General features: G+C 42.6%; 1 protein-coding gene across 19 annotated transcripts in view; it reads left to right on the top strand.

The window, feature by feature from the left end:
• birc6 (baculoviral IAP repeat containing 6) overlaps positions 1-27,255 on the top strand; it is a 174,522-nt gene that overhangs the window by 78,107 nt on the left and 69,160 nt on the right. For 12 of the 19 annotated variants that reach the window (XM_080741087.1, XM_080741085.1, XM_080741074.1 and 9 more), the window contains exons 57-65: positions 427-492; positions 6,694-6,823; positions 10,933-11,064; positions 11,545-11,706; positions 13,410-13,583; positions 20,701-20,900; positions 22,054-22,125; positions 23,712-24,054; positions 25,812-26,029. In XM_080741087.1, coding sequence (XP_080597213.1) covers positions 427-492; positions 6,694-6,823; positions 10,933-11,064; positions 11,545-11,706; positions 13,410-13,583; positions 20,701-20,900; positions 22,054-22,125; positions 23,712-24,054; positions 25,812-26,029 — 1,497 coding nt within the window. The remainder of the gene's footprint in view (positions 1-426; positions 493-6,693; positions 6,824-10,932; positions 11,065-11,544; positions 11,707-13,409; positions 13,584-20,700; positions 20,901-22,053; positions 22,126-23,711; positions 24,055-25,811; positions 26,030-27,255) is intronic. The other 7 variants (XM_080741078.1, XM_080741077.1, XM_080741079.1 and 4 more) reach the window with 2 other exon arrangements.

Genomic DNA, 27,255 nt, shown 5'->3' with positions numbered 1-27,255 from the left:
TATTGTATCTTTGGAAATTGCCCTTCAAAGACAGATATAGTGATGTCATTATTGTTACTCAATAAGCAACTGAAGTTTATGTCTCAGCAGGATCTGAATTCAAACTGGTTGACCCTGTGGTTTCCAATACTGTTTTGTGTACAAGTTATGGGCTAGGCACTGCCTGATACTAAAATACAGGGGAGTCATGTACCAGGGGGGACACAGGGCATAGGGGAGGACATGTCCCCTGCTGATCCCTCCACTTTTTACAATCTGAAAACTTACTGAGGAGAAACGGCTTAGATCGGTTTCTCCCTCTCTCACTGGCTTTTCTGTTAACAAGAGGTCACTGCTTCACTGTTAAAATTTAACTCCTCAAGCCTGAAAGTATTTGCATTTTCAATATTTTCTTTTGGAAATAATGTATTTCTGTCTGTAACTCAGCAGGAACAGCAGCCGCCCCAACAGGTGATAGGCAGGGAGCAGGGACTTCATTTAGAAAGTGGAGAGGTGAGAATTATAAATTATAGAATTGTAGAACAATATTACACGAGAGAGTGTGCTTTACTGACATTGGCGTAGCAGTGATGCGATCAGGAATGAGCCGATTGCTCCGACTTCCATAAGCATCTCTGAAGTGCCAATATTTACAGTAAACCACACCCTTTAGTGTACTATTGTGATTATGCAACAGTTACTCTACAAAATAAAAGATATAATCTAAATGTATTAATATTGTGGAGAAATTCTTAAAATATATATTCTTTTGCTAGTGTCATACTTTCCCTGGAAAAACACGGGTCTGACTGAGACGATTTCTAGTCCCTGTTGAGTCAGCCAGTCAACTTGAGCTACAGTAATACTTTCTAGATATCCTGGGCTTTCCCAAAAAGAGTAAATACCACACATAAAACCACAACATCTTAGCAGCATCATGGCTGATAGAGTAGGAAGAGCTGCTGCTAGCATGTAGGCTATTTCTATTTATAGTGATGAGTAGTGTTGCCCGATCCCAATCACGTGACCGGATCGGCCGCCGATATGGTCATTTTTATAAGATCGGAGATCGGGAAAAAAAATTAGGGAAAAAAAAAAAAAAGAAAAAAATCCAAAAAAATATTTTCTGGGAGTAGTGAAAGTTACAGGTAAGGTGAATGCGATATGAAACGTAAGCTTACCATAATCACAGTAATCCTTAATCATTTTCAATCATTAAAGGGCTTTTGGAGAAATGAGACAGACACAGAGCCCTGCAGAGGGGAGGTGATTGTGTCAGACTCTGTGTCCAGCTGGCAGCTGATGCCAATAAGTAGTAACAGGCCCCTTGTTAATGGATCAAAGGAAGGCAATTATGTCTCTCTGCACTGTCAACTAGCTGCTACAGATGCATACTTTTCAAGCAGCCTGGTTAATTGGTTCTTAACTTATTTTGTTTCAACTTTAAAAATGGCCAATGTTTAACCAGTTTTTATATAGTTTGTGTGTGATGTGTGGCTGGAGACAGGTATAGGCCTATATGTGATTATGAAGAAGTTTACTGAGGTTTTAGACATATTTTAGTTTGTTCAACACAGGATATTTAAATGTAATATTTTGTTTTGTTTTCGTTTTGTAAAAAAAAGTAATAGAATTATGTTCTTATTGCACTATTCTGCTCTTAATTTGATTTAGTTTGCATGGTTATTTTGTGGTACACTACTCATAAGCTTTGTTTTTAATTTGTTGATTCAGTGCTGCACTAAGTGATAGAATGAATAGATTTATTTTTTTCTTAATGCCTTGCCAAAAGATCGGATCCGGAAAGATCGGGATCGAATCGGAAGCAATAATATTTGATCGGGATCGAATCGGGAGCAAAAAAACGTGATCGGGGCATCCCTAGGATGAGGCATTTTTCAGTTGAGCACAACTAGGTTTTGCTCTACCTTTTGGTAGGACTATCTGGAAGAACTAAAGCCCTTTGAGGATTTGTGCATGTACAAACTGTGTCCCTTTACCTTTTGAAATAAAGATTCCCTGCTGAGATTGAAATGTGCTGCGGAGGCAAACCTAATGCGATTTAAGCAAAATAATTTGGAATACTTTTAAGTTTTAGAGAAAATATCTCTTTCAGTGTCTCTTGGTTTACAGCAAGGATTAAGTGAATTTAGGGTTTATGTATTTATTTGGTCTGACTTTCTTCTCAGGTATGGATCAGCAGCTACTATCAGACCCTTAATTATTCCTTGGAAAAATCTAGGTTAATAGATTTTTTGCGATTATAACGTAATCAATTAAAATAAAAACATCTTAGGGGGTAAATGGATAGAAACTAGACCAGGTCAACCTGGTTGTGCCAGACCCCCTGTCTGTCATCATCATTTATGACATCATGCCTTTTGTAGGTATGTCATCATCATGTCATCATCATATATACCCTTTATATAGAAAACCCGGACAGACAGACCGACATTTGCTTATGTAGGCCTACCCATTTCATGGGTCTGGCAAAAAGGTCAATCTACAAGTTCACATCGGTTTGCGATGTGATGTCCTGTGAGCCTGTAGATTGGATATTATCGCAGCTTCTTCACGACGCCTTTATATGACCAAAACAGGGCTTAAAGGAGTAGTTCACCCCCAAAATGACCTTTTTTCTTGAAATTGATTATAGTAAATGTACACCCATTGATTCCGGATGGGGTCCCAAATGCATTTGGGTCCCCAACTGGAATTCTAATCAAATTACTCTTAGGAATGCGACCAAAAACAATATTATTGAACTCAAGTCTCCATGGCGTGAGTAATCAATATGAAAATAATAATAATAATAATAAATAAAATAAATTGGGGGTGAACTACTCCTTTGGTTTATCAGAGTGGGTAATTCAGTGGATTAGAAGAAATCATATTGTTTTGCTTTTTTATTTTTTTAATTAATCGGTAGACTCATTGCTATGAAAATAACGGATATTTTCAGCTCTACCTTAAGTTTTCATCGGTTTTGATACTGCACTGATAGCATTAACAAGAACCTGTTCTATAGTTGAACAACTGTGCACATGGCACACAAGGCATTAGTAATGAATCATTCTGGACCGGTTTAGGATTCTAGGTCATGGTTAGGGTATATGGGAATGTAAAGAATAAGTCTGGCAAGCTATATACTAACACTAAACGTACTAGGTCATATACTATACATGTATACTAAGAATATAAGTCCCCACAGGATTCCGCAGAGAAAATGCCTTTATTCTGTGGAGAACAATCCTAATTCTGCATCTTGATAGTTAATATTCTGTGGACATTAAAAAACAACCTAAAATGGGGGGGGGGGGGGGGGGGGGCACGGTGGCACAGTCGGTAGCACTGTCTCCTCATAGCTAGAAGGTGCTGGGTTCGATTCCTGCTGTGGACGCTGTGGGCGTGTTCTGTCCTCCGCATCATCAGTGCCCATACCCTAGGTGGGGTTGGCGAAAGGGCATCTCTGTGTGGAGTTTGCATGTTCTCCCCATGTTTCTTATGGTGGGTACCCTAAAAAAACATGCAGTAATCCTGGTATCTATACTGCCTTCCCCTGGCCAGCCGGAACGCCTGATGGAAGGGAAAGGAACTGGTTGGAATAACGTTTTCCTTCCACACGCTACGTCCAGCCGGGGAAACTCCCCCCGTCAGGTGAAAAGAATCGCTTGGACTCCTCATGCAAAGAAAGAAGCATGAGGTCCAGTCCGTTGCTCTCCCCAGGTTGGCAGAGCGAGAGTAGCGCCCAGGATTACATTAGATAATTAACACTGGTGAAAAAAATGGGTTACAAAATCGTGAGATAAAGATTTGATATTGATATTGAAATGATATTATCAAGCAAAAATAGTTTGTTTTAATCACCAAGTAAAAAACGTGACTAGCAAACATGGCGGAGACTTTTGCACAGTGGAGGACACTTTTCTAGTTATATATGTAGCGGAGTGACTCACTGCCTCAGCCTGATGGCCTAAAAAGTATAGTATCTCCCTCGGTCCATAGGGATATCACTTTGGATCAATGGTTAAGATATTGGACTTTCACGCGGGAGACCCGGGTTCGAATCCCAAGTAACTAAAACATTTTAAAAAGCATGTGGTGGTTCTCTTTCAATGTGAAGGACTGATTGTAGTGTTCACAATTAACCACAAGGGGACAGCGTAACAACAGCGAGAAGAAGGCAATACAGTCACTCCCACAGGCTGATGCATGTCTAGTCTGTACTAACTGGCATGTTAATGCCTCATATTTTATACTGCTCAATGATTAGTTGTCAGGAGAGCAATTTGGGGAGTGTGTATGTGTTGGAGAGGGGATTCAGATTGATTTCAATTGGCCAAAGCTAATTCCATTCTAACCTTCAAGACATCACATTGTCCTCATTATTCTAAGCTATTGTCTCTTTTTTTATATAAACGTGTGGGTGAAGGTCATTTTCTGAGGTCAATCAGTTTTTCTAGCCATGTTGTTAGAAGGTTCCAGACAACATTATGCAAGATGACATCCACAACACAACTGAGGTGAAAATGAACCACACAAAAATACGATAAATGGAAGATCTACAAGACAGTGACGTGTTGCTATGATGAAGAACAAAACATGCAGGATTTCTTTTTATGAGAATGCCAAATTATAACACCTTTTCTACATTTAAAATGATGGCAACATGCTCCAAAATGTTGACGTATAGGAATATCATAAGGTATTGTAAGACGATCGTATGGCAATCAAAAAGTAATAATACTTTAAATTCAGGCAGGCCGCCATCAAGGCTATGTTTTTGGTACCTTGTGGTTTCTGAAGAAAAGAATGCCAGTACTTTGGAAACCATGGACTCAGAATTCTGACTCTTGCTGAATTTTACTTGATTGACACTCAAATAATTGTAGAACATTGTGAATAAACCCTAATTTCTTTGTTTTTAAGCTTCGTAACCAAAAGATGCATAGAGCAGATATGACAAATAACTTATTAATAGCATCATTATGCTATTATATAATAACTTTATAGGCCACTTAAAAAAACATGAATAGTGGAAATAGACGATCTACAAGCTTGATACGTTTTGAGCAGCTATTTACGCAATTTGAATGTTTGAAAATTAAGCTGGGACTTAACTGATTAATTTTGATTAATTACAGAAAATGAACGTGATTAAAAAAAGTAATCTTTGCACCATAGAACCTTTCTCACTGGACAAGTTTCAGGGATACCGATCATACCGGTGCACCAACCAACAGTCAACAAACCCCAGTGCACGCAATGGGAGAAGCCGCCAATCAGACCGCTTATCCCAGTGGATGGGAAATTTTAAGAGAGGCAGGTGCTCTTTCTCCTCGTCCTCGTCCGGACGGCTTCACGGACAACGGACGCGTGTTGTGCGCATGCACCGACACATGCTGACTCCAATATTCAGCTCCTTGGATGGGAAGCAAACCCCGGCCGTAGTGATCTATAGCCATGCTGCCCTACTGACTGAGCTAGCGAAACCTGGCTAAAGAAGCCTACTTTTTTTGTGCTTTTATCTTTGACATCGTGGATTCTAACGACCACCTAACCCTACCCCAAACCCTAACCTTAACCTCAGTAAAACAATGCCTAATCCTAACCCAAACCCTAACCTTAACCTCAGTAAAACTATGCCTAACCCTAACCCAAACCCTAATCTTAACCTCAGTAACTGCGTGAGACGCAGTGGGGGTGAGAATGTCTTCCCGTCTGTCTTCCCGTCCGCTCGTCTTCCTCACAGCCCGTCCTCACTCGCCAGCTCCCGCTCACACATCAGCGCTCACACATCAGCTCCCACCGCTCACACATCAGCTCCGTCCGCGTCTGCGTTGTCGTCCGAGACGAGGACGCCGCGAGTGAGCGGCTGTTACTGAATTTTAATTTTAAAAACTCGTATACCAAAATGCATTTTAATTGAAATAAAATTGCTTCTCAGCTCAAATATGTGATCAAACATGTGATTAATTTTGATTAATTAATTACAAAGCTTCTAATTAATTAGATTATATTTGTTTAATCGAGTCCCAGCCCTAAAATATATTAAATATTTTCAACATGGAAATGATCATGATTGACAATTATAATCACATTTTTTGCGATTAGGCGATTATGTAATAATTATGACAACCAGGCCTATCTGACTCATCAGCTTTGACATATCAAGAGCACAAAGCCAGGCACAATGCTGCTTATTTCAAACAGCACTTGCTCAGTTTCTCCCTCAAGCTGGGTGTGTGACTCAAAGGAACTTGACAATGTGATTGGTCTGTCAATCAAATTAGACTCTCTAAGTTGGCCACAGTAAGCAGTAAATGTCGACCGTGATGATGCACACATGTAACATTGATGCTGGCTGAGAAGCCATGTCAGCTTCAATAAAGGCATAGGCAGAAAGCTGAGTGTGTGCAGGGGTCAAAGGAGGAGCAAAGTAATGGATGAGGGATGGTCGGGAGGGTTGAATTTGGACCAGCACAGTTCCCTCTGATCAGCTTTCAGAAGAATCGTCTCTCTCATTGCCCGCCTATACAACTATCAAGTATAATGGTCCCATAAGCAGCAGTAGTTTGTATCTTGTGTTTTTGTGCTACAGTACATGCACCCTCAATCAGCCATAGCTACCCCTGCATTATCATCATCTGTTCATCCTATATGCCTCTGTTATTTTACATTTGACTTCCTTATCTCTTTCACCTATACCCTTAGCTGTACAAAGGACGCATTAACGCCACCAGCCATGTGATTCAGCACCCAATGTATGGAGCTGGCCACAAGTACCGGACCCTCCATCTGCCTATATCCACCACGCTGGCCGAGGTCCTTGACCGGGTATCAGGTATGTTTGAATAAGAAATATCTTGGTGCGTTTCCACTGTTGAGGTACGATCCCCTACAACAGTGTTTCTCAACCTTTCAAATTTCAAGGTCTCCCCTTAACTCTGACAGTGTACAAATGGAACCAAATGGACACGGGAGGGTCCATTTGTTTACAGACTTGTATGGATCAATTTAGACCCAGCTAAAGGAACCCACAGAGTCCCTGGAATCCACTTTGAGAACCACTGCCCTACAACTCTTGCTCTATTTTCAGTAGTGAAGTAAAATGCAGAATAGTGCTTTGTTATTAGCTTGACAGGGTTGTTGCGCTGACAACACAAAGTGTCGATCAGTGTATTCAGATTTGGTACTCGGCATTGCCGGTTTATCACGTGGGTGAAGTCATTTATCTCTCCCTCCCTCTCTCTCGCCGAGTGAGCGCCGGTGTTTCTGTTGAAAATATATTGTTTGACAAAGTGTACTGCAGATTGCCCTTAAACAGGAGTGTCATATGTGTCGGTAGCAGTATTACTGCTGAGCATCCCTCTTGTAGCTTCAGTCCCAGACTTATCAATATTGTTGTATTGTTCCTCATCTGGGGAGTGCACACTGCACAGCAGTGTCCTGCATTCAAGCACACAGCCGCCCATACACAGGACCATATTGTATATCGTCGTTGTTGGGTGGAAACCTTGTATGTCCAAGACCGTTCGTTTTGTATTTATCATTTTAAAAATGAACTAAACTAGTGAAAACAGCAGATCTACAAGCACACAACGCCTTGCACCGCGAGGCGTTGTGTGCTTGTAGATCGTCTGTTTTCACTACTTTTGTGCGACAGCCTTGTATGATGAAGCAGGGCTTTACTTGGTAAAAAAACGTACAAACTTGAAACTTGGAGATACGAGGTTTCTGCCCGACAGTGACGATATACTGTATATAAACCCACTTATGCTTGGATTGGTATTATTCATGCATGTGATCCCTCCTGCAGACATATTTGAAGTTAACGGCCTGTATCTGTACCTCACACAATGACTCACACATTCTCAGAGTCATGCGCTCGACATGTCTGTTAAATACACTTATGCACTTGGACACAATATGGAACATGTATGTTCCATGTTGTATCACAGCTCATGCATGGAAAGACACAGAAGCACAAACGGCATGTCTGACTCCACCATGTCTCTTCTCTCAGGGTATGCACATTGACCTTTACTAGTAGTTGCATGCTTTGCGTCCACTCACATCCAGCTCGTTTGCAACGGGGCCGATTGGCCAAACCACAACCCCCATATCGTCACTGTCGGGCAGAAACCTTGTATCTCCAAGTTTGTAATTTGTATGTTTTTCCGTAAATTAAAGTCCTACTTCATCATACAAAAGTGTCCCACAAAACTAGCAGATCTACAAGCACACAACAACTCGCGGTGGGAGGCGTTGTGCTTTTGTAGATCGTCTATTTTCACTATTTTAAATCATTTTTAAAATGATAAATACTAAACGAACTGTTTTGGACATACAAGGTTTACGCCCACAACAACGATATATTTTCCCCGTTCAGAGAGTCAAAAGATTTTAAACGGTAACCACCAAAGAAGAGCTGAACCTAAACCAGAACCTGGCCTCAGGACTTTGAGACGACAGGCCAGTGTTTTGTTATTATTAAACATTAATTTCCGACTCATCTGTGAATTTGAACCCCTCTAATTCAATAGATCTTTACTTCAGACGACGACTTGGATGCATTTCTGTAAGAACAATCCCAAAACAGAAGTCAAATGGTCCCAAATCCATTTAAAAACGAACACCGCTCGAGTCTTAAACCTGCAATCTCCTCCTCTGTCATTCGAGAGAAACGTTTTACCGTTGGGACATTATCTGGTCGTCAAGGTCGAGAGAGCTCAGCGGTGAGGCTCCACCGTGTAGTGTTAGCAGCACTAGCTGTTAGCCAGTGCTGTGTGTGTGATGAATGGCTCTCCTCCCGGGACCTTGAACAACAGATAGAAGACATGATACACCACTTTTTGTTTGAAGTGGAGAAACAGACAGATAAATAGATGGGTGGGTGGATGGATGCTGAAAAAGAAATGGTGCTAAAAACCTGGCTGGAACTGGCATTTACAGTACTTCTATTATGTCTAATAGGGATGGGACGATATGAGCATTTCATATCACGATTATTGTGACCAAAGAAATCGTGATTTACGATAGTGTCGCGATAATCAAAATCCCCTACATCCATTATCCTGGGGTTGAACATTTGCCCAAAAAATAGCAGATCTACAAGCTCACAACGCGCCGTAAGGCGACGCGTTGTGAGCTTGTAGATCGGCTATCTTTTTGGCAAAGAGATTTGGTAGAGAGTGGGGAAAAAAAGACTGTATCAAGTATGTATTTTCTAAGTACGTTTCACCAATAGCGTTAAATGGTACCGGATATGCAGCTAGGGAAATAAAAGGTGAATTGATCCCAGTGCATGGCGGAGGACGATATCACGATAAATTTAATCTCCACAATACGATTATCGTGAGTGTTATTTATCACGATAAACGATAATATCGCTTATCGTCCCATCCCTAGTGTCTAAACGTGAGGCTTTAGCAAATGAGGGAATACAGGCGGGTGTAAATTTAGTACACGTGAACTAACCCACCCACATCTTAATGTTGAGCCGGCAAACCTTACCAGGGTTTTTAGCTAAAAAGCACATCATGACAATGCCCCTTAGAATCTCTAATGCTGTGTTATCTGCTCCAGAGGCTGGCTTATCTGATAAGTGACGTGGAGAGGGAGATCTTCACCAAGTGCCTCTGATAGCCCTGCTAGAGCTACCATTAGGCTCTGTGTCACCACTCTGATGCATGTAGACACTGATGTCAGGCCTGGTGGGCCGTCCCACAACAGCAATTCATCACTATGTCTTTATTCATTCAAGTGCACCGCTTGTATAGTACAATGGTTCCCAAGCACTGTGGGTCGCGGACACGTTTTTATGGGTCCCTTTATTTTTGTTTCCTACATTTTGTTTAAAATTATTTCAAAACATTAATAAATAAAATGTAAATCTACAAAAGTCCATATATTAGAAAACACTAAGAAATAGTAAACTGAAAATAAACCAGATTTTTGCGGGTTTTGGCGTGATTTTAGTCGGTTTGGATCTGGTTTGGGTCCACTCCCTCCATTTCGGCGCCCCCTCTAGTATGGCGCTCTAGGCGGCCGCTTAGCTCGCCTATAGCTAAAAACGACCCTGTCGTCTATAATCTATAAACTCGCTGTGAGTTTGTGATTATTCGTCATGATGAAGTATATAGGGCTTATGTGGTTAACATATAAAGGCGTAGGTATTAAGGCCTTAACGAAAAAGTCGGCAAGTCGACTCAGTCAACTTCATTACACAAGTCGACTCCCACCAGAGAAAGTCGAAAGTCGAAGTTGAAAAAATGAATAAAAATAAAAAACATTCTATTGTGAAAATAGCAGATCTACATGCTCACAATTTCTGCCTCTATATATTTGACAGTTTGTCATTTTAGAGGTATTAAAAAGTCCTTAAATTAGCACTTTAGAAATGTGAAGATACCCTCTATACACTTAAACTTTATGTTGGTTTGTTTACAGTTGAGTGAGAAAACAATGTTTCACATTAAGTTAATCATCTGGGGACCCCCCAAAATAATTGGGGGGTTGTGTGTGATGTGATGACGTCATCAAACGATAAAGTCGACTTCAACTCAACTTTTTACTGAGTCGAGTCGACTTGCAAAAATCACAAGTTGTTAATGCCCTAGTTGGTATACAGGCACACAAGGACAGCAGGACCTCACTTTTAGTGCAAGAGAACAACAGTGCAGGAGACAGCTGAGAGTTAGTGCAAGTAAAAAAAGCATTTGGCTTCATAGGTCCTGACTTCAATCTAGCATTGTTTTTGCATTCAGTTGTCATGATAAATCCTGAAATACTGCCATCAGTAAACGTGTATCCTCTTGTTTCCCTTAACCGAACCGCACCTGTCATCTGCACATAATGATAACCGCAAGGCTTGAATAATGTTTTAAAACTTCTGAAATAAAACCAATAATCCTCTCTCCTTTTCTGTTCCCTCTTTCCTCCGTCTATTAGACACCCCGAGTATCACAGCAAAGCTGATTAATGAACAGAAGGAAGACAAGGAGAAAAAGAATCACGAGGAAAAGGAGAAGATGAAAGCCGACAGTGGTTTCCAAGACAACTACAGCGTTGTTGTGGCCTCAGGTGCCTCGTTCAGTTCCATTCCACGTACCACCTCCTTGACCAATCACACGCTACCCCTCAGTCCCCTCCTTACCACCTTTTTCCACCATTCACATGGAAATGGAATCGTTTAGCCTGTATGCACAAATACATATCATTGAAATGTTAAGCTGTCTGCAGCGCCTCTAGGCCTCGCAGTGTTTCCATTTAGGGACTAGAGATTAGACAGCTTTGACCCGGCATTGGAGTGAAAGAGAATTCTAAAAGGATGGTGTTTATGAACCGGGCTTGTTGCCAGAGGAGGAATAAATGACATTTAGCAAAAATGATCTATGCAGTCAAATTGTACAGCTTTTGGAGCTTTATCATACAAATGCCAAACGTATGTTGAAAATGTAAAGGGTTTTTACTGGACTTAATACCCAATATCAGTTCTTTGACAGATTTTCATTGATGAGATTTCAGGTCTCTTCATTGTGCGTGTGTGTGTGTTTGCACCAGGTTTAAAGTCCCAGTCTAAGCGTGCCCTATCCACACCACCTCGGCCACCATCTAGGAGGGGTCGGGTCATGAGTGACAAGCTGACAGCTTCCTCCAGTATGGACCCCTCTGCCAAAACCATCAGCGTGCCTGTCTTCCACCTCTACCATAAACTCCTTCCAGGTACCGTACACACACACACACACACACACACACACACACACACACACACACACACACACACACACACACACACACACACACACACACAGACAGACTAGATTTCCCTTGGCCTGTGCAGTGCATCGATCCACGCCGCTTTAATGAAGCTGTAACATCAATCTCAGTCAGTTCCTTGAGCCTTGTTCCTTGATATGTTGGCATGTCCTTTGGGTTGTGTTTTTGACCCTGGGCTGTCGAGGTAAACATGCCCATGAATATTTAGCAGGCGTTGTGGTCAAACAGCAAACCATGGCGACCATCGTCTCTGGCCAAAATGTCTTCTGTAAAATGGTTTATATGGTTCATAACCCAGTTGGGGTTGGCGAAGGGGCCTTTCTGTGTGGAGTTTGCATGTTCTCCCTCAAAAGACATGCAGTAATGCTGGTCTCTATACTGCCTCCCCCTGGCCAGCCGGGGCGCCTGATGATGAGGAAGGGAACTGGTTGGAATAACGTGTTTCTTCCAATGCGCTACGTCCTGCCGGGGAAACTCCCCCTGTCAGGTGATAAGAAGCGGCCCACACACTACTCATGCATTGAAGGAAGCTCCGTTCGGGTCTCTCTCCAGGTTGGCAGAGGGAGAGTAGTGCCCAGGATTACAGTTTAGGCAATTGGCACTGGGTGAAAAATGGGTTACAAAATCGTGGGATACATTAAAATCAAACCTCGGTTCGAAGTGGAGCGGTGAATTTGAGCAGCTGTACCCTATGTGAGTGGGTGAGTGAGTGTAAACTGTGCCTGTGAGTGAGTGGTGAGTGTGCCTGGCCTGCACAAAACAGCGCCCCTCCTTTAACTAGTGTTTTGTGTGTGGCCACTCAAGGTATTGCCAGACTACGGACACGGCCACCCAGCCAGCCACCCAGCCAGCCACCCAGCCACATACCCACAGACATACCTGTTCATTGGGAGCGCTTTCACCGCTCCAAAAATAAATAAATAATTTGTATACATACTGTAGTCGGGGGCCTTAGGGTTTTTTCGTGCTAATCAGTCTAAAAGCGCCACATTTTGCACAGATGTAGCCCATGGCATGCTCTAATTATTTAGCATCTAATGATGTGGCGTCGCCACATTGACCAAATCAAGTTGGGCTCCCATCGACTTTCTATACACTATACTACAGGAGGAAAAAACTATCTGCTTTAAGTAGTATGTAAGGGGGTGTAACTAGGGGTTTGTCATGATTCTGAATCCATTGCAAGCATTTGTTTTGCACAAAAAAAACATTCCTTGGGCTAAAAATGGCCCCAACAAAACTGTGAAAAGTGATGACTCATCACTATTATCACTAAACCATCGTTTTGTGGGTCAGTTTTTTTGCCCAAGGACAGTATAGTGTATAAACCCTGAAGGTCGCCGACTCGGGCGCTCTAGCTAAAATGTAATCATTAGAGCATACCCTGGGCTACATCTCTGCAAAATATGGCGCTTTTAGACTGATTAGCACAAAATTATCATTTTAACTCCCTAAGGCCCCCGACTAATATAGGTAAGCAGTAAGCACAATGTCACTGATGTCATGTTTGACATGTCAGTGCAATTTGTGAACGCTTTACTAAAATGGCTTTTATGATTTTGTCCTTCACATCTCACATTTCACCCTCCTCCCACTCACTTAATTTGACTTTTTGTTTACCATTGTTTCCATGTCTTGTTGTGCCTTAGGTCAGCCCCTCCCAGCAGAGATGACTCTGGCCCAGCTGTTGACCCTCCTGTATGACCGCAAGCTGCCACAGGGTTACCGTTCCATTGACTTGACAGTCAAACTAGGCTCTAAGGTCATCTCTGACCCTGGCCTCTCCAAGACGGACTCCTTCAAGAGGCTACGCACAGAGAAAGGTACAGAGGCCAGAAGATATGAGCACAGATCTGTCTTAAAAGTCCTGGGCCTTCAAACAACCACATTTGTACAATTAGCATGCGAACATCAAATATTGTTTTGAAAATGCCAATAAAATAGCCGGAAAAACTTAGCTCTTTGATGCTTTTAATATTCTCTAACAGAATACCTGTCATTTGCATGGATGAGCTAAGATTGAGGCTACTTCATTAAGGCCTCCAATTGTAAGTTGAATAGCGGATATCATCTAGAAATGCTTCGCTTAGCTGAAAAGAAAACTAACCTTTCCAATTCTTCAAAATACTCAGATGTCTCATTGATAATGAGTATTACACTGTCAGATGAGTGCACACAGTCGAATAGCATTCATGTGCACTCCCCCAAATTGTGTACTCTGTGTAGGGAACTTGCGAACATGGAAGGTGATACATTAATGGGGACGGATGCATGAGAAAACAGACGCGTGTTTACATTTATTCACAAGCTGATACAGGGATACCGGAAAAGGCACATGCATTAAACGATACAAGCCGTATCCTGTGAGTGTGTGTGTGTGTGCGTGCGCATCTTACCCCCTGGTCTTTCACCTGTCAATCACTACTGTTCTGTGCAGTTAGCACAGATTAACTGCAAGGAAAAACGGGCTCCCAAAAGGCTCCACTCACTGCTGGTCCTCTGACAGCCCATTCCACAGGGATTTCAAGCCCATCTCCTCGACTTCCATCTCCTTTGTTGCACCAACAAGCCTCCCTTTCTCTCTTGCTCTCTCTCTCTCTCTCTCTCTCTCTCTCTCTCTCTCTCTCTCTCTCTCTCTCTCTCTCTCTCTCTCTCTCTCTCTCTCTCTCTCTCTGGAGATGTCTAAAGATGTCAGTTTGGACCAGGTAGAGCTAGTATAAGCTCCGTATCCACGACCAGCAATGTGGAATGCCTTCTGCCTCCTGTGCGGCTCCTCACTGTGCTGAATAATGAGCCAGACTTAAAGGAGATGCAGAGCTGTTTTCTGTCAGGCTCCACTCACATCCTCGTCTTTTAGTTTGGACACAATATCTTTTCATCATGATTTTAGATACAGAGACAGTGAGACACATTTAGTCCAAAACAATGTCAAAATCTTGATTTTCTTTCTTCAGCCATGAAGGTTGTGTTCTTCTAAAAGCAGGTACTTTATTAAAAAGGGTTACAGTTCAATATAAATACAGGCCACTGGCTGCACTGACTCTTCTCCTCCATGTTTTAATGGAGTTTTTACTTTGGTTAGAGCCTAACTTGCATCGTTACTGAGACTGCTTTTTGAAAGAAAGCTTTGATGCCTCAAAGCTCTGGAAGCACTTTTGAGCACAGATTTCCAATCACAGCCTCCGCTCTCCCTACCTTGTGTAGCCCTCTGGGGAACTGAAGCTTTTTCCAGCCTTTGACGTTCGGGCACCCCCTCATACAATATTCATGGGCTTATTAGATGGCAGCATTCACGTTAGTTAACCCATTTAGGCCTAGAATTATTGAATGCTTTAACCAGTGAAAAATAGCAGATATACAAGCTCACAGCGCGGCACCGAGTGCCGCGCTGCGAGCTTGTAGATCTGCTATTTTTGAAAAATCATGATTTTTCTTTGCAAGTCTTTGAATATATCTATTTAAAAGCGAACATTTGTAACTCAAATATTTTCTTCTGGGGGGTCCCTGGGACAACATATTTTGAGATGGGGGTCCACGGCCAAATACCTGTAATTTTGGGGGTCCTTGACATGAAAAAGTTTGAGAACCACTGATTTAGAGGAAGGATTTAGAAGTCGGGTCAAAGATCGGGTCAAAGATATTCAAAGACTTGCACTCATTTTCACGATTTAAAAAAAATAGCAGATCTACAAGCTCGCAGCGCTGCACTCGGTGCCGCGCTGTGAGCTTGTATATCTGCTATTTTTCTAAAGTTAAAGCATAAAATAATGGTTAAAGTGGTTCAAATCTAACGTGACTCGGGCGCGTTCCAGGTATTTGAGAGTTAAGTGCCAGCAGGTAGAAAACTTGGACCGGTTACGCTAGTCGCTCCTGTGGTGAATGTTGTCATGGTAAGTTTGCATGGAGGGAAATGAAGCATTGCAGTGACTTGAGGACAAGGTTATTTTTAGCCATCCTCTCTTAGGCTTTGACGGTCAGCACTGACTGGGATGCGTGTGTCACCACAAGGTCAGATTCATTTTTAACCCATTTAGGCCTGAACACATTGACGCGATATTTCATGCTTTAAATATTAAAAAAATAGCAGATATACAAGCTCACAGCGCGGCACCGAGTGCCGCGCTGCGAGCTTGTAGATCTGCTATTTTTGAAAAATCGTGAAAATTAGAATTTTGACCCCGATTCTATAAGTGTCTTTTGAATCCTTCTAAGATTTTTTGAAAAAAACCTATGTTTCTATGTCAGCAATCTGGCCAGCCATCGTCAAAGAAAAGGTCCTTTTCACTTAACTGGAGCTCAGTTAGTCTGTTCTTGAGACACTACTATGTCAGTGGTTCTCAAACGTTTTTATGTGAAGGACCCCCAAAACATATTTAGTTCCAGGGACCACCCAGAAGCAAAATTTGAGTTACAAACGTTCGCTTTGAAAATACATATATTCAAAGATTTGCAAAAAATGTCACAATTCTTTAAAAAATAGCAGATCTACAAGCTCGCAGCTGTGAGCTTGTATATCTGCTATTTTTCACTGGTTAAATCATTCAACAATTCTAGGCCCTAAATGGGTTAACGTTGTCATTTGCTGCACACTTGACATCTCTCTTTTGATGATGATAGCACAAGCAAATCTGCAAACCTGGTCAGATCTGTCACTTTGTCCACTGCTATGACCCTTCCTAGATCTATGCTCGCCAGGGATCTACCACTTTGATGTTTTGTTTTGTTTCAAACTGTATCATCCTTTCGGATGAAAATGTAAATACCCTGAGTAAGCATATGGTCAGTATCGCAACAAGGTATGCTCCGCCCATTTCTCTACAGTAGGTGCCATCTGCTCTATTTGTTGTTTGGTTGTGTGTGTATTTCCAGAACACTGACACTACTCTGCAGACACATTGCGGAGCGATCACACACTGTGGCCAGATTCTAGTAAGAACTACAGTACATATCGCAGCAAGTGCTTAGCAAGTGAAGTGGCACTAATGCCGACAAAATAAAGACGGAGAGTACGTATCTATCTGCTCATGCAAACGCGCAAGCGTCCAAATAACCGCTCTGATCAAAAGCCATTTTTTGACATTTGTTCCATGTTGTTGTTCATTGAATCCAGGTGGAATGTGCATGGTGTAGCTTCACCCGCTCTCTGCAGAGCTCCATTAAGAGGTGGTGCTACACCTCAACTATGTTTGTGCTATGTGTACTGTATGTGTGTCTATTTCTCTTTAGCTGCTGGCTTGTTTGGACATGGTAAATAGTAAATTGTCCTGTTCGGTGCTGCCGAGATTTTGTGACTCCCCGAAACTGAAATTAATTGGGCTCTGAAAGTGGAGTACGCATCGGCCCTAAGCCTCCCCAAATACATTATAGATATGTCTGGATTATGGTGTGTTGTTGTCGCTGCAGCCGCCACAATCAATACAACAACACCATGTGCACACAGGGCTCATGCTATTCCCGTGTCTGGTGTAGTTGGTATGATTGACATTGAAGGAGCTTTTCAGACACATAGTATGCTCTGCCCCGAATCAGACACCATGTTGTTAAAAACAACACCCATGGAACAGACCGATAGACAGACACACAGAAAAACAAGAATTTTAGCTGCTGTTCGTGGTTGTAAATGGAAATAATTCCATTCCCTCCCAATCCACACAGACCGAAAGATAAACGAGTGAAGAAAGACAGACGGACAATCAGACTGAGCTTCCTATGCACAGGCAGCTGATTTGAACAGATAATCATTCATACATGCACTGCTGGCCCAATCACACTAACAATGCGATTGGGCCAGCTATTGTTATCATTTAACCTTCCCCTCACTCTATCTGCCGTGTTGATATAATTAGATGGGGAGATTGGAAGTTCAGTGGAATATACCATGGATTAGCGGCCCTATGTCTACTTTCTCTGCTCTTGCGCCAAGCGGTCAATTCCTCTTTGAATGCCCGGTGAATAAACTTCCTAGTTCAGGGGTGGGGTTTTCAACATTTTCAGGCCAAGGACCCCTTAGTTGAGAGAGAGATGAAGCAGGGACCCCTGCATAACCTTTTCATAGATTCCATATAGTTTCATTGTTTGACAGCACAATAATCAGTGTATTCATGTCTTCATGTATTCATGTCAATTTGTGTTTTAAGATATTTAACCACTTGAACCGTCAACAAGTAATAAACTTGACCTTTCACTCTGTACTTAGACTGCTCTTTTTTCCTTTTACACCAAACTTCTTTGCCAAAAATAGCCGATCTACAAGCTCACAATGCCTTGGGAGCTTGTAGATCTGCTATTTTTGGCTAAAGTTCTCAGTTCAAGTGGTTAATATAAAAAAGGAGAAAAAGGTTTATATCACACGATTTGGAGGGCACCCCTGTAGTAACTCTGAGGACCCCCCTAGTGGTCCCGGACCCCCTGTTGAAGACCCTTGTCCTAGTTGATCTTTTTCCAATCAGCCTCTGACCGCCCATAACTACGTGGTGTGTGTGCTCATTCCCTCTTCTTAGGTTTCAAAAGAACTGACCCCAAGCTAAAGTCGCTGTCTGGCCCAGTGCTCTCCATCCATGTTTCTTGCCTTATTCCACTACCATTTCTCCAGAGGGCTCTCCGCCTGAGCTTCCTGAAAGACAAATCCTTTTGGAAATCATCTGTTCTAGCCCGAAAACCCATAGAGACTGATAAATGGAGTGGAAAACCACTGACCCCTGTTAATAGGAAAGTGGGGCTTGTAAGAGAAGCGAGAGCTGGAGAGATTATTCTAAAAATCAGAGCCAAGGCTTTAACCTGGTGGGGCCACGCTGCAGAGTCCATTTAGCTCAACCCCAAACTCAAAACTACAACGCAAAAGACGCGTACAAATCGACCACCTGCCCAAGGTCCAACAACTATTTTAACCCATTAAAACCGGGAAAGCATCTGTGTCACTTTAGATTTTTGCGTTGGCCATTACAAAAATGCCTTAGAAGCCTTCCTACTGGTGTAAATATACTAAAGCCTTTTACAAGAAAATGCATGTTGTCCCTCAGAAGCCCCTTTAGTACCATAGTTTACTCCAAGCCCTGTGAGGTTCATATGCAACAAAAACGCTATCCCTCCCAGTTCTGCTCCTTGCTGAACATGTGACCAACCTGGTAGGAGTGTCTTTTGTGGATTTCATCAAAAAGAATGTTGGATCCACGGAAGCAGACTTTTTTCATGATAGTTTTGAAACTGACCCTATGTTGCTATTTAAAAGGAGGGAAATGGTTTTACCCCTGCATCACATTATTCTATAAGGATGTTTTTTGTTGTATTTTCTGATAAGAAAGAATATTTATTTTGCCTTGGTCAATTTGTCCTACAAGTTAGTTCTTGTCATGAATTGGAGATATGCCGCCTGGCAGCCTAATGACGCACACCCTTCCTCCCTCCAGTGATTTGAAACGCTTTTGAAACATGGAACCATAACTCAAAGTGCTGCTCCTGTTTAGATATTCTTTGAGCGGACCAGCGACCATCCCTCTTCGATGTGTCCACACCCTAACCCCCATCATTGTCAAATCCTGTTTTGGAAGTCCATACGGCACAAGCTTTGTTAGAAACCCTATTACTCACAACCTCTGTGACTTTTTAATTCCCCACCACGAACAAAAAAAAACATCCCTTTCCAAAATACAGGGAAAGCAATGAATCATCTCTTCTTTTTTTCTCCCTGAGAGATGATGCGTTGCTTTTTTCTAGATGACCTGTCAAGCGACTGAAGCTTTATATCGGAAAAATGCTAATGGGTTCACGTTCATGAGGGGGGTGGCGTATTGGGCTATCCCTGGCTTTCACTCATCCATTCCATTTTGACAGGTATTTTCCCCAATTCCACTCTGTCGTACAAGAACACTTTTTGAACTGAACATATTCATTGGTAGTGGTGCCTCCATTACGGGTGAGGTTCTGTCAAGCCATTTAGGCCTATATTAATAGCCAGCAGTTCCTCTGAATGAATGAGAGGCTAATGGGCTGATAAACCTGTTGGTTTTGTTTTAGGCCTCTATATCTCACATTCAATCTGCTTATGAGTTGTGAATCCAACGAACGGAACCATTTCTGTGACACGGCTCTTGGTTATACTCTTTTATGTGTATGTAAGATGATAGATGTCTGCACATTCATCTTAAACTGTCATTCATTCCGTTATTGCTCTTCAAATAATTCCAAATAATACATTTTAAGTTGTTTTTATCATTTTGCTATTGTCTCCGCCAGACCCGATGGCCAAAGACCGGATGGTCAAAGGCCAGAGACTTGTTTTTCCCCCTGTCCGTCCCTGTGTCTGTGTCCGTGTGCTTCTTTGAACAGCTCCTCTCCGGCACCTTTGGACCCCCGCCCCAAATGTTTCAAATCGGCCTCATGGTGGCACTATAACAGGCCACTTCGCATTTTTGGCCAGTAACTCTTGAACCATAGATAGGTCGTACAATCAAAATTCTTTAGTTTTGCCCTGGATTCCTTGGCTCATGACACAACTCCTCATACAGGTCATGCCCATTTGTGCCAGAAAGATTTTTCCACCATATTGCATTTCCTTCAAAACATGATTTTTGCTACAAATTCTACAAATGTTCAGCTCACGCAAATCGGTACACATTATCTCTGGAGTCATGTGATCAAAATCGATGTATCAGTCAGATTCTTCAGATTTCATTCCATTTGGCTGTGACTGCCTTCCAAAATGTGAAAAGATTGAACTAGGACTTTCAATTATTTGCAATAAAGTCTTAATGCAGACAAAAAAAAACACATTCTACCATGAACGTTTGATTCGTGTTGTGCTCCTCCTGGGGATATATTTTCTCTGTGCTGCGCACAGACTCTACAGCTCAGTGGTCACAGTGTGAGCCCGGGTATAGAAGATGGACATCACCTCAGATCCCATCTTTGCTCACTGCCTCCCTGTCGTGTCTGTCATTGCAGTGGAGCACTGTGACATGCTGAGCAGCTGCCCCGAGGATGAACCCATGACACCCGGTGACGAGTGCCTGGACGCCGCCATAGATGAATCCCTCTTGGAGACCAGTCCCATCCAGTCACCGCTGCAGGTGTTTGCAGGCATGGGTGGCCTGGCACTGATCGCAGAGAGGTTGCCCATGCTCTACCCCGACGTCATCCAGCAGGTATATATGTGTAAAGATAGGGATGAGACCATAAATGCTCACACAATTCACCTTTGATCCACTTAAAACCTCTACAATTAAAACACCTGTAAACATAGTTGATACCGTTTTCTTTTTCTTCACTCTACCAAATCTCTTTGGCCAAAAAATTGTTGATCTACAGTCTCACAACTCGACGTGTTGTGAGCTTGTAGATCAGCAATTTTTTGGCCTAAGAGATTTGGTCCAGACTATTGATGCAGGGGTTCAAGTGGTTGATAAATTGCGATAATATCGTAAATCGCGATTGTCGCGATTTCGTATCGTCCCATCCCTATGTGAAGACTGTTTGGAAATGTCGACACTAACATCTAACCCGTTGAGACCTGATTCAGATAAAAAATAAGTCTTCTAAATCCTAACAATTTTCTGAAAAACCTATGTTTCTATAATGAGTGGTGCTCAAACCTTTTTATGTCAAGGATCCCCCCAAAATGATATGTACAATATTTGGCCGTGGACCCGCCATCTGAAAATATTTTGTTCCAGGGACCCCTGGCAGCCAATGAGTTAACTGCCAGGATTCAGGGCGTTTTTCCCCAACCTTAACTGAAAATCACTGAATATTCTGCGTTGCTCCGACCCTCACACGGGACCATTCAAAAGACGCACACAGGTGTCCTAGAATCAGAAATTAATCCTCGTCCAGACGCGACCAAAAAGCCCCAATTCATCATGGATCCATGTTGGAAGTTTTTAAAGTAATGGCACATACAGGTTTTATCTGCATTGTTGCCTACCCAAACGATGTGCAGAACTCTTTAACAGCTAAGTAACTTGTCTGCAACCCTAACACTCCTCACTTCAGAAACCATGTCTTCCGTATTGAAAGGGATGTGTCCTGCAAGGCTTTGCCATTCAGACTAAATCAGACTACCATTTGTCTTCTGCATGCCACTGCAGCACTACATCATGCCTTGTAAATGTAAACACTTTGAGACGTAATTGAGAGAGAGACAGAGTTCTGTTCCGAGATGAGTTGCTGAATAGCTACAATGGTTTTGAGAGAGCTACTAGGTACTAAATCTGTGTCTCTCCCCCCCCCTTATTTTCTCCCTTCCCCCAACCCCCCTTTCCTACACTCTGCATTCCCACTCTTTTCCAATTGTTGCAGAAAATTGAGTTATTCAGGCTGTCTCCCAGAGCCAGCGATGGCTGGCATCAGGCTGCCCACAACGGCTACCAAGTGAGCCCTTTTCATTATGCATTCAGCAATTTAGCACCACGTCCGACATTAAGATCAAGGTCAAAATTACTAATAGAAACAGCTTATTACACAAGCATTTGTTCTAATATGACACTCTTTTTTTTTTTCATAGTTGAAAAAAATCTTTCTAATTAACATTAAATCATACTGGACATTAATGGCCCGCGCTTGTGAATTATTGAGGCGGTTGAACTTGAGCTGCCATTTGTGAAGTGCACAGTAGGCATCTATATTGATGCAGGTGAGGTTATAGTGACCCAAGAGAAGGGTAAATAGGTTTACTTGGCTAACTGCAGTACATTCCGCGTGAGTAAAGCTTTTACAGTAGCCTACTATGGCTCTGTTGCTCTACCCTGACTTTTAGTGCAGCTAAGCATGAACAGATTGGATACATTGTAATCCTAACAATATTGCTTATGTGACCCGCTCTACTGACATTGGTTGGATGCCTCTAAAATTCATTTGGAGATTTTGTCAAAATCAAAATTGTGTGGACTGTTTAGTCAGATTGCAGTAAAACAGTGCAGCTTTCCAAATTGTGTGAATATCGTGGCTTGAAGCTTGTAGATCAAATGTAACACCATGCTAGGAGAGAATATGTTTTTTTTAAGAATAACTAGCCAATGAGTTGGTCAGCAGCACTTTGTTTAAGTACCGCTGTAGCTTTCTCTTCCTTATATCTTCAACCCTTGAAGACAGGATTTGGGCTACATATTTTCAGTAGGCTTATGAACTTGGAGCATGAAGACAAATGACAATAAATAAATACATGGAGAGTATGTTAAACATGTTGTGCTGCTTTGGATCCGATGGATTCAACTCGTACACAGCCACAGTTGTATGGCATACACAATGAGGCCATTTGCCTCAGAAAGTTTGGTTACATTCTGTTGTAAATTCAAGCTATCCATTTGATGTGCAAAAATAATGTTGGCAGTTGCTTCACTTCACTGCATTTTCAGCAACATTCAGCTGACTGAAACGGAGCAGGTCACATAAAATGAGAGATTTAAGCAAGTACTTACTCTGTAAGTTAAAGTTTAAATAATATTAATTTGTTTAATTCAGGGGAATATTTGCATAGCATTTGGTAGATGTCACTCCTATTGAATCAAACACCTAATAAGTTATTCCATTAGTTAAAGGAGCTATAGTCAACTTTTTCATTGTAGGGCCGACACTTTGTTTACATCCTAGTCTATAGACTAGAATGTAAACAAAGTGTCTGACAATGGCCAAAATTATTATTTTATCATTATTTTACGCTTTTTGTGGTCATTTTTGAATAGAAACGCATATATGAAGCTTATTTTTTTATAAAATATTTTCGAAACATTATTTTTATTTTAACATCTGTTTTCAAGAAAAAAGTTGACTATAGCTCATACACTTGGCATCAAAATGCATATGAGCCAGTGTTCTCTGTTCTCGCTAAAAGTGTCTGTGCAACTTCATAACTTTGAAAGCTCCCACTTTGGTCAGCATATCTGTCTCCAACACACGCCTCACCTCATACACTCTAACAACACCCTCTCCGCTGTCCCCGGACGACCCCTCCTCTGCAGGTGAGCGCCCCGGTGGTGCCCTCGGCCACGCAAGAGAAGCCCAAGGACAGCGACCAATTTGAGTGGGTCACCATCGAGCAGTCGGGCGAGCTGGTGTACGAGGCGCCGGAGACCATCGCCGCCGAGCCCCCGCCCATCAACAAGCAGCAGCAGTCGCAGGCGTCGTCGTCGTCCTCCTCGTCGTCCTCGGTGCAGACCATGTCGCCCATCCCCGCGCACTCCCTGGCCGCCTTCGGCCTCTTCCTGCGGCTGCCCGGCTACGCCGAGGTCCTGCTGAAGGAGCGGAAGCACGCCCAGTGCCTGCTGCGCCTGGTCCTCGGTGTCACCGACGACGGAGAGGGCAGTAAGTAGTGCTTCGTGGGTGGAAATCATGTGCTTGTTCAAGGAGTGAAATGCCCCCGTTTTGCTTGACCCATTGAGACCTGAGGCCAATTCTACAAATGCCTTCAGTAGTCGTCAAACTTTTCCGTAATTCAAAATGATTCAAGATTAAAAAACGTAATAAACTTGCACCTTTCACTCTGTACTTAGTCTGCTCTTTTCCCCCTCTACACCAAACCTCTTTGCTGAAAATAGCCGATCTACAAGCTCACAACACCTCGCAGCGTGAGACACTAGAGTTCAAGTGGTTAATACCAGTAAGACTCCCTAAATCGGGAGATAAGCAACCGTCAGGTCGCATACACAATCTTTGGAAGGCAATGGTAGCCAATCAGGAGGGAATATGGGGAATGGGACAGATCCATGTTGATGACATGACTGTAGAGATACTGTGTACCGCTTTGCGTGATTTTAGGGTGAAATCTGTAGGAGCAGTGTCCAAAAATGTGTTATGCGAATAGCGAAAATAATCTACAATCTCAACACGTCGCACTGAACGCATTGTGAGCTGGTATATCTGCAAATTTTGACCACACACTCGGTATAATTAAATACTGTACATGTTATGTTATTGAACAAAATTACAATTGAAACATTTCTGCCTATAATGACATGCCTAAAAATTATGATGCCAGGTTTAAAGTGGTGGTTGATGTTTGAAATGTCTTGGCCCGAAAAAGGTGTACACACACGTAATTCCTTTGGCAGTTGTTGGGCTCAATACCGCTCTGCCAGATCACAGGTAATTCGTCTGAACGGTTTCCATTATGTTCGGAATTCCTGACTCGTGCACTATGCCCATATTGTATCAACTCCAATTAGCTCAATACATTTTGAGCTTGTCTAGGGTGTGCGTGTGTCTGATCCTGGGTCCTTTTCAGAGAGTCTTTGCACTCTTTCTTCGTGTTTTCTTGTAGTCCTTGAGATGAGGTCCCTAATTAATGATTGATGGCAGTGCGTGCCTTGCCAGCTTGTTTAATGACACTGGGCACACAGGACAGCGATATACTGCTATTTGGCTGGCTTCAGTCTCTGTTTGGCCTTGGTCCAGGTGAGCTAAATAGATAGTGTTTGTCTCAATTTGCTTCCCCCCGCCTCCGAAAAAAGCTGATCATAAAATGTAACTTTTTGACTGTGTGTGTATATATAAATAAGGCAAAGATCTTAATGCTAAACATGAAAACCTCTAATACAGGGGTCTTCAAAGTTTTCAGGCCAAGGACCCCTTAGTTGAGAGAGAGATTAAGCAGGGACCCCCACAACCTTTTCATAGATTCCATATAGTTTCATCTTTTGACAGCACAATCATCAGTGTATTTTGGATTCATGTCAATTTGTGTTATCAGATATTTAACCACTTGAGCCGTCATTACCTAATAAACTTGATCTTTCAAGGTCAAGGTACACTTTATTGTCCATGACCTTGACTCTGTACTTAGTCTGCTCTTTTCCCCTCTACACCAAACCTCTTTGCCGAAAATGGCGTTGTGAGCTTGTAGATCTGCTATTTTTGTCTAAAGTTCTCAGAATATTGACGCTGGGGTTAAGTGGTTAATATAAAACAGTGGGGAAAAAAACGTTCTATCACTCAAAAATTTGGAGGATCCCCTGTAGTAACTCTGAGGACCCTATAGGGGTCCCGGACCCCCTGTTGAAGACCCCTGCTCTAATACATTCAGTTCTGATTGGCTACGTCTCTCTCACTTGACTTCCTCCCAGGTCACATCCTCCAGTCTCCGTCGGCCAACGTGCTGCCCACGCTGCCGTTCCACGTGCTGCGGGCACTGTTCAGCAGCACTCCCCTGACCACGGACGATGGCGTGCTGCTGCGTCGCATGGCCCTGGAGATCGGTGCCATCCACCTCATCCTGGCCTGCCTCTCTGCCCTCAGCCACCATGCACCTCGCGTCCCAAACGCAAGTCCCAACTCCTCTGAGGTACGGACAGTTGAAAAAAAGTTTGTTGTTTCTTGTGTTTTAGCACAGTGGTTTCAACCTGTGGGTCGGGACCCCCCAGGGGGGGAGGTCCCCAGATGATTGGGAGGTCCCCAGATGATTAACTTGATGTCAAACTTTGTTTTCTCTCTTAACAGTAAACAAACCAACATAAAGTTTAAGTGTATAGAGGGTATCTGCATATTTCTAAAGTGACAATTTAAGGACTTTTTAATACCACTAAAATGACAAATTAAACATTGGCCAAATTGTCAAATATTAGAGGCAGAAATTGTGAAAATAGCCAATCTACAGTTTCCGAATGAAAATGCGAAAGCGGAAACTTGTGTCTAAACGTATGATTCACTTACAGTATATAAGATGAGAGTAGAATTATATTTATTAGATCATTAATGGTGATTCCAGATAAGGGACAACCCAGTGTAACTTTGATTTAGCTCAAGTGCTGACCCACAAAAGACTGTCCTATTCTGTCAAGTATTCAGGCACGATTTCTTGGACCCGACAGGCCACACTGGTGGTTTGCCTTTCACGTTAACCGGAGGAATAGGAGAGAGAATCCTTGCCTTTATTAATGGCCTCTTACCTGGCAGGCATTTAGTCAAGGCCTCCTCTGCATATCTCCCAGTGAGACCCTGACAAATGGCTTAATTGTTTAGCCTGAATGATAAGAGGCAGGTGGAGCTTTGTAGACAGTCAAGAGACGTGTCCTTTGTGTTATTGCTGCCGCTGGGGTGAAAAGCAATGGAAGGCGGGAGAGGGGCATCATGAATAGGAATTGAGCCTTGGACTCCCCTTGACTGCCATGCCCATTAAATAGACTGATTAGACTTCTATTGAGCCATCTGCAGAGGCTTCAAAAGTCACCACTTCTACCTGCCGGAATCGGCTGCAAAGTATAATGGACTCTGAAAGGAAACCGTTGCAGCAGAACTCGAGCTGACTGCGGTGGGTCAAAGTACAAATGTTCCACCCAAATTCTACTGGCGCCCAATGGTAAATGCTATTGACTTGGCTCTCAAGTGAGGGGCTGTGTACAGTCTGTGGGCCGACGAGATGTTACAGAACTAGAAAGGTTGACCAAGATCACATATGGACCAAGAACTTGGACCACAATGCTAATTGTATGATGCCTTGCCTAGTTAGCCAGACTTATACTTAACAATAGTCCAGCAATTCTGTGTTGCAGTGGTTATCGCTCTCCCTTT

Source organism: Nannobrachium achirus, assembly GCF_963921795.1.
Source record: "Nannobrachium achirus genome assembly, chromosome: 13".
Classification (NCBI taxonomy): domain Eukaryota; kingdom Metazoa; phylum Chordata; class Actinopteri; order Myctophiformes; family Myctophidae; genus Nannobrachium; species Nannobrachium achirus.
Note: the sequence above shows the minus strand (reverse complement) of the source record. Positions and strands in the feature narration are given on the sequence as shown.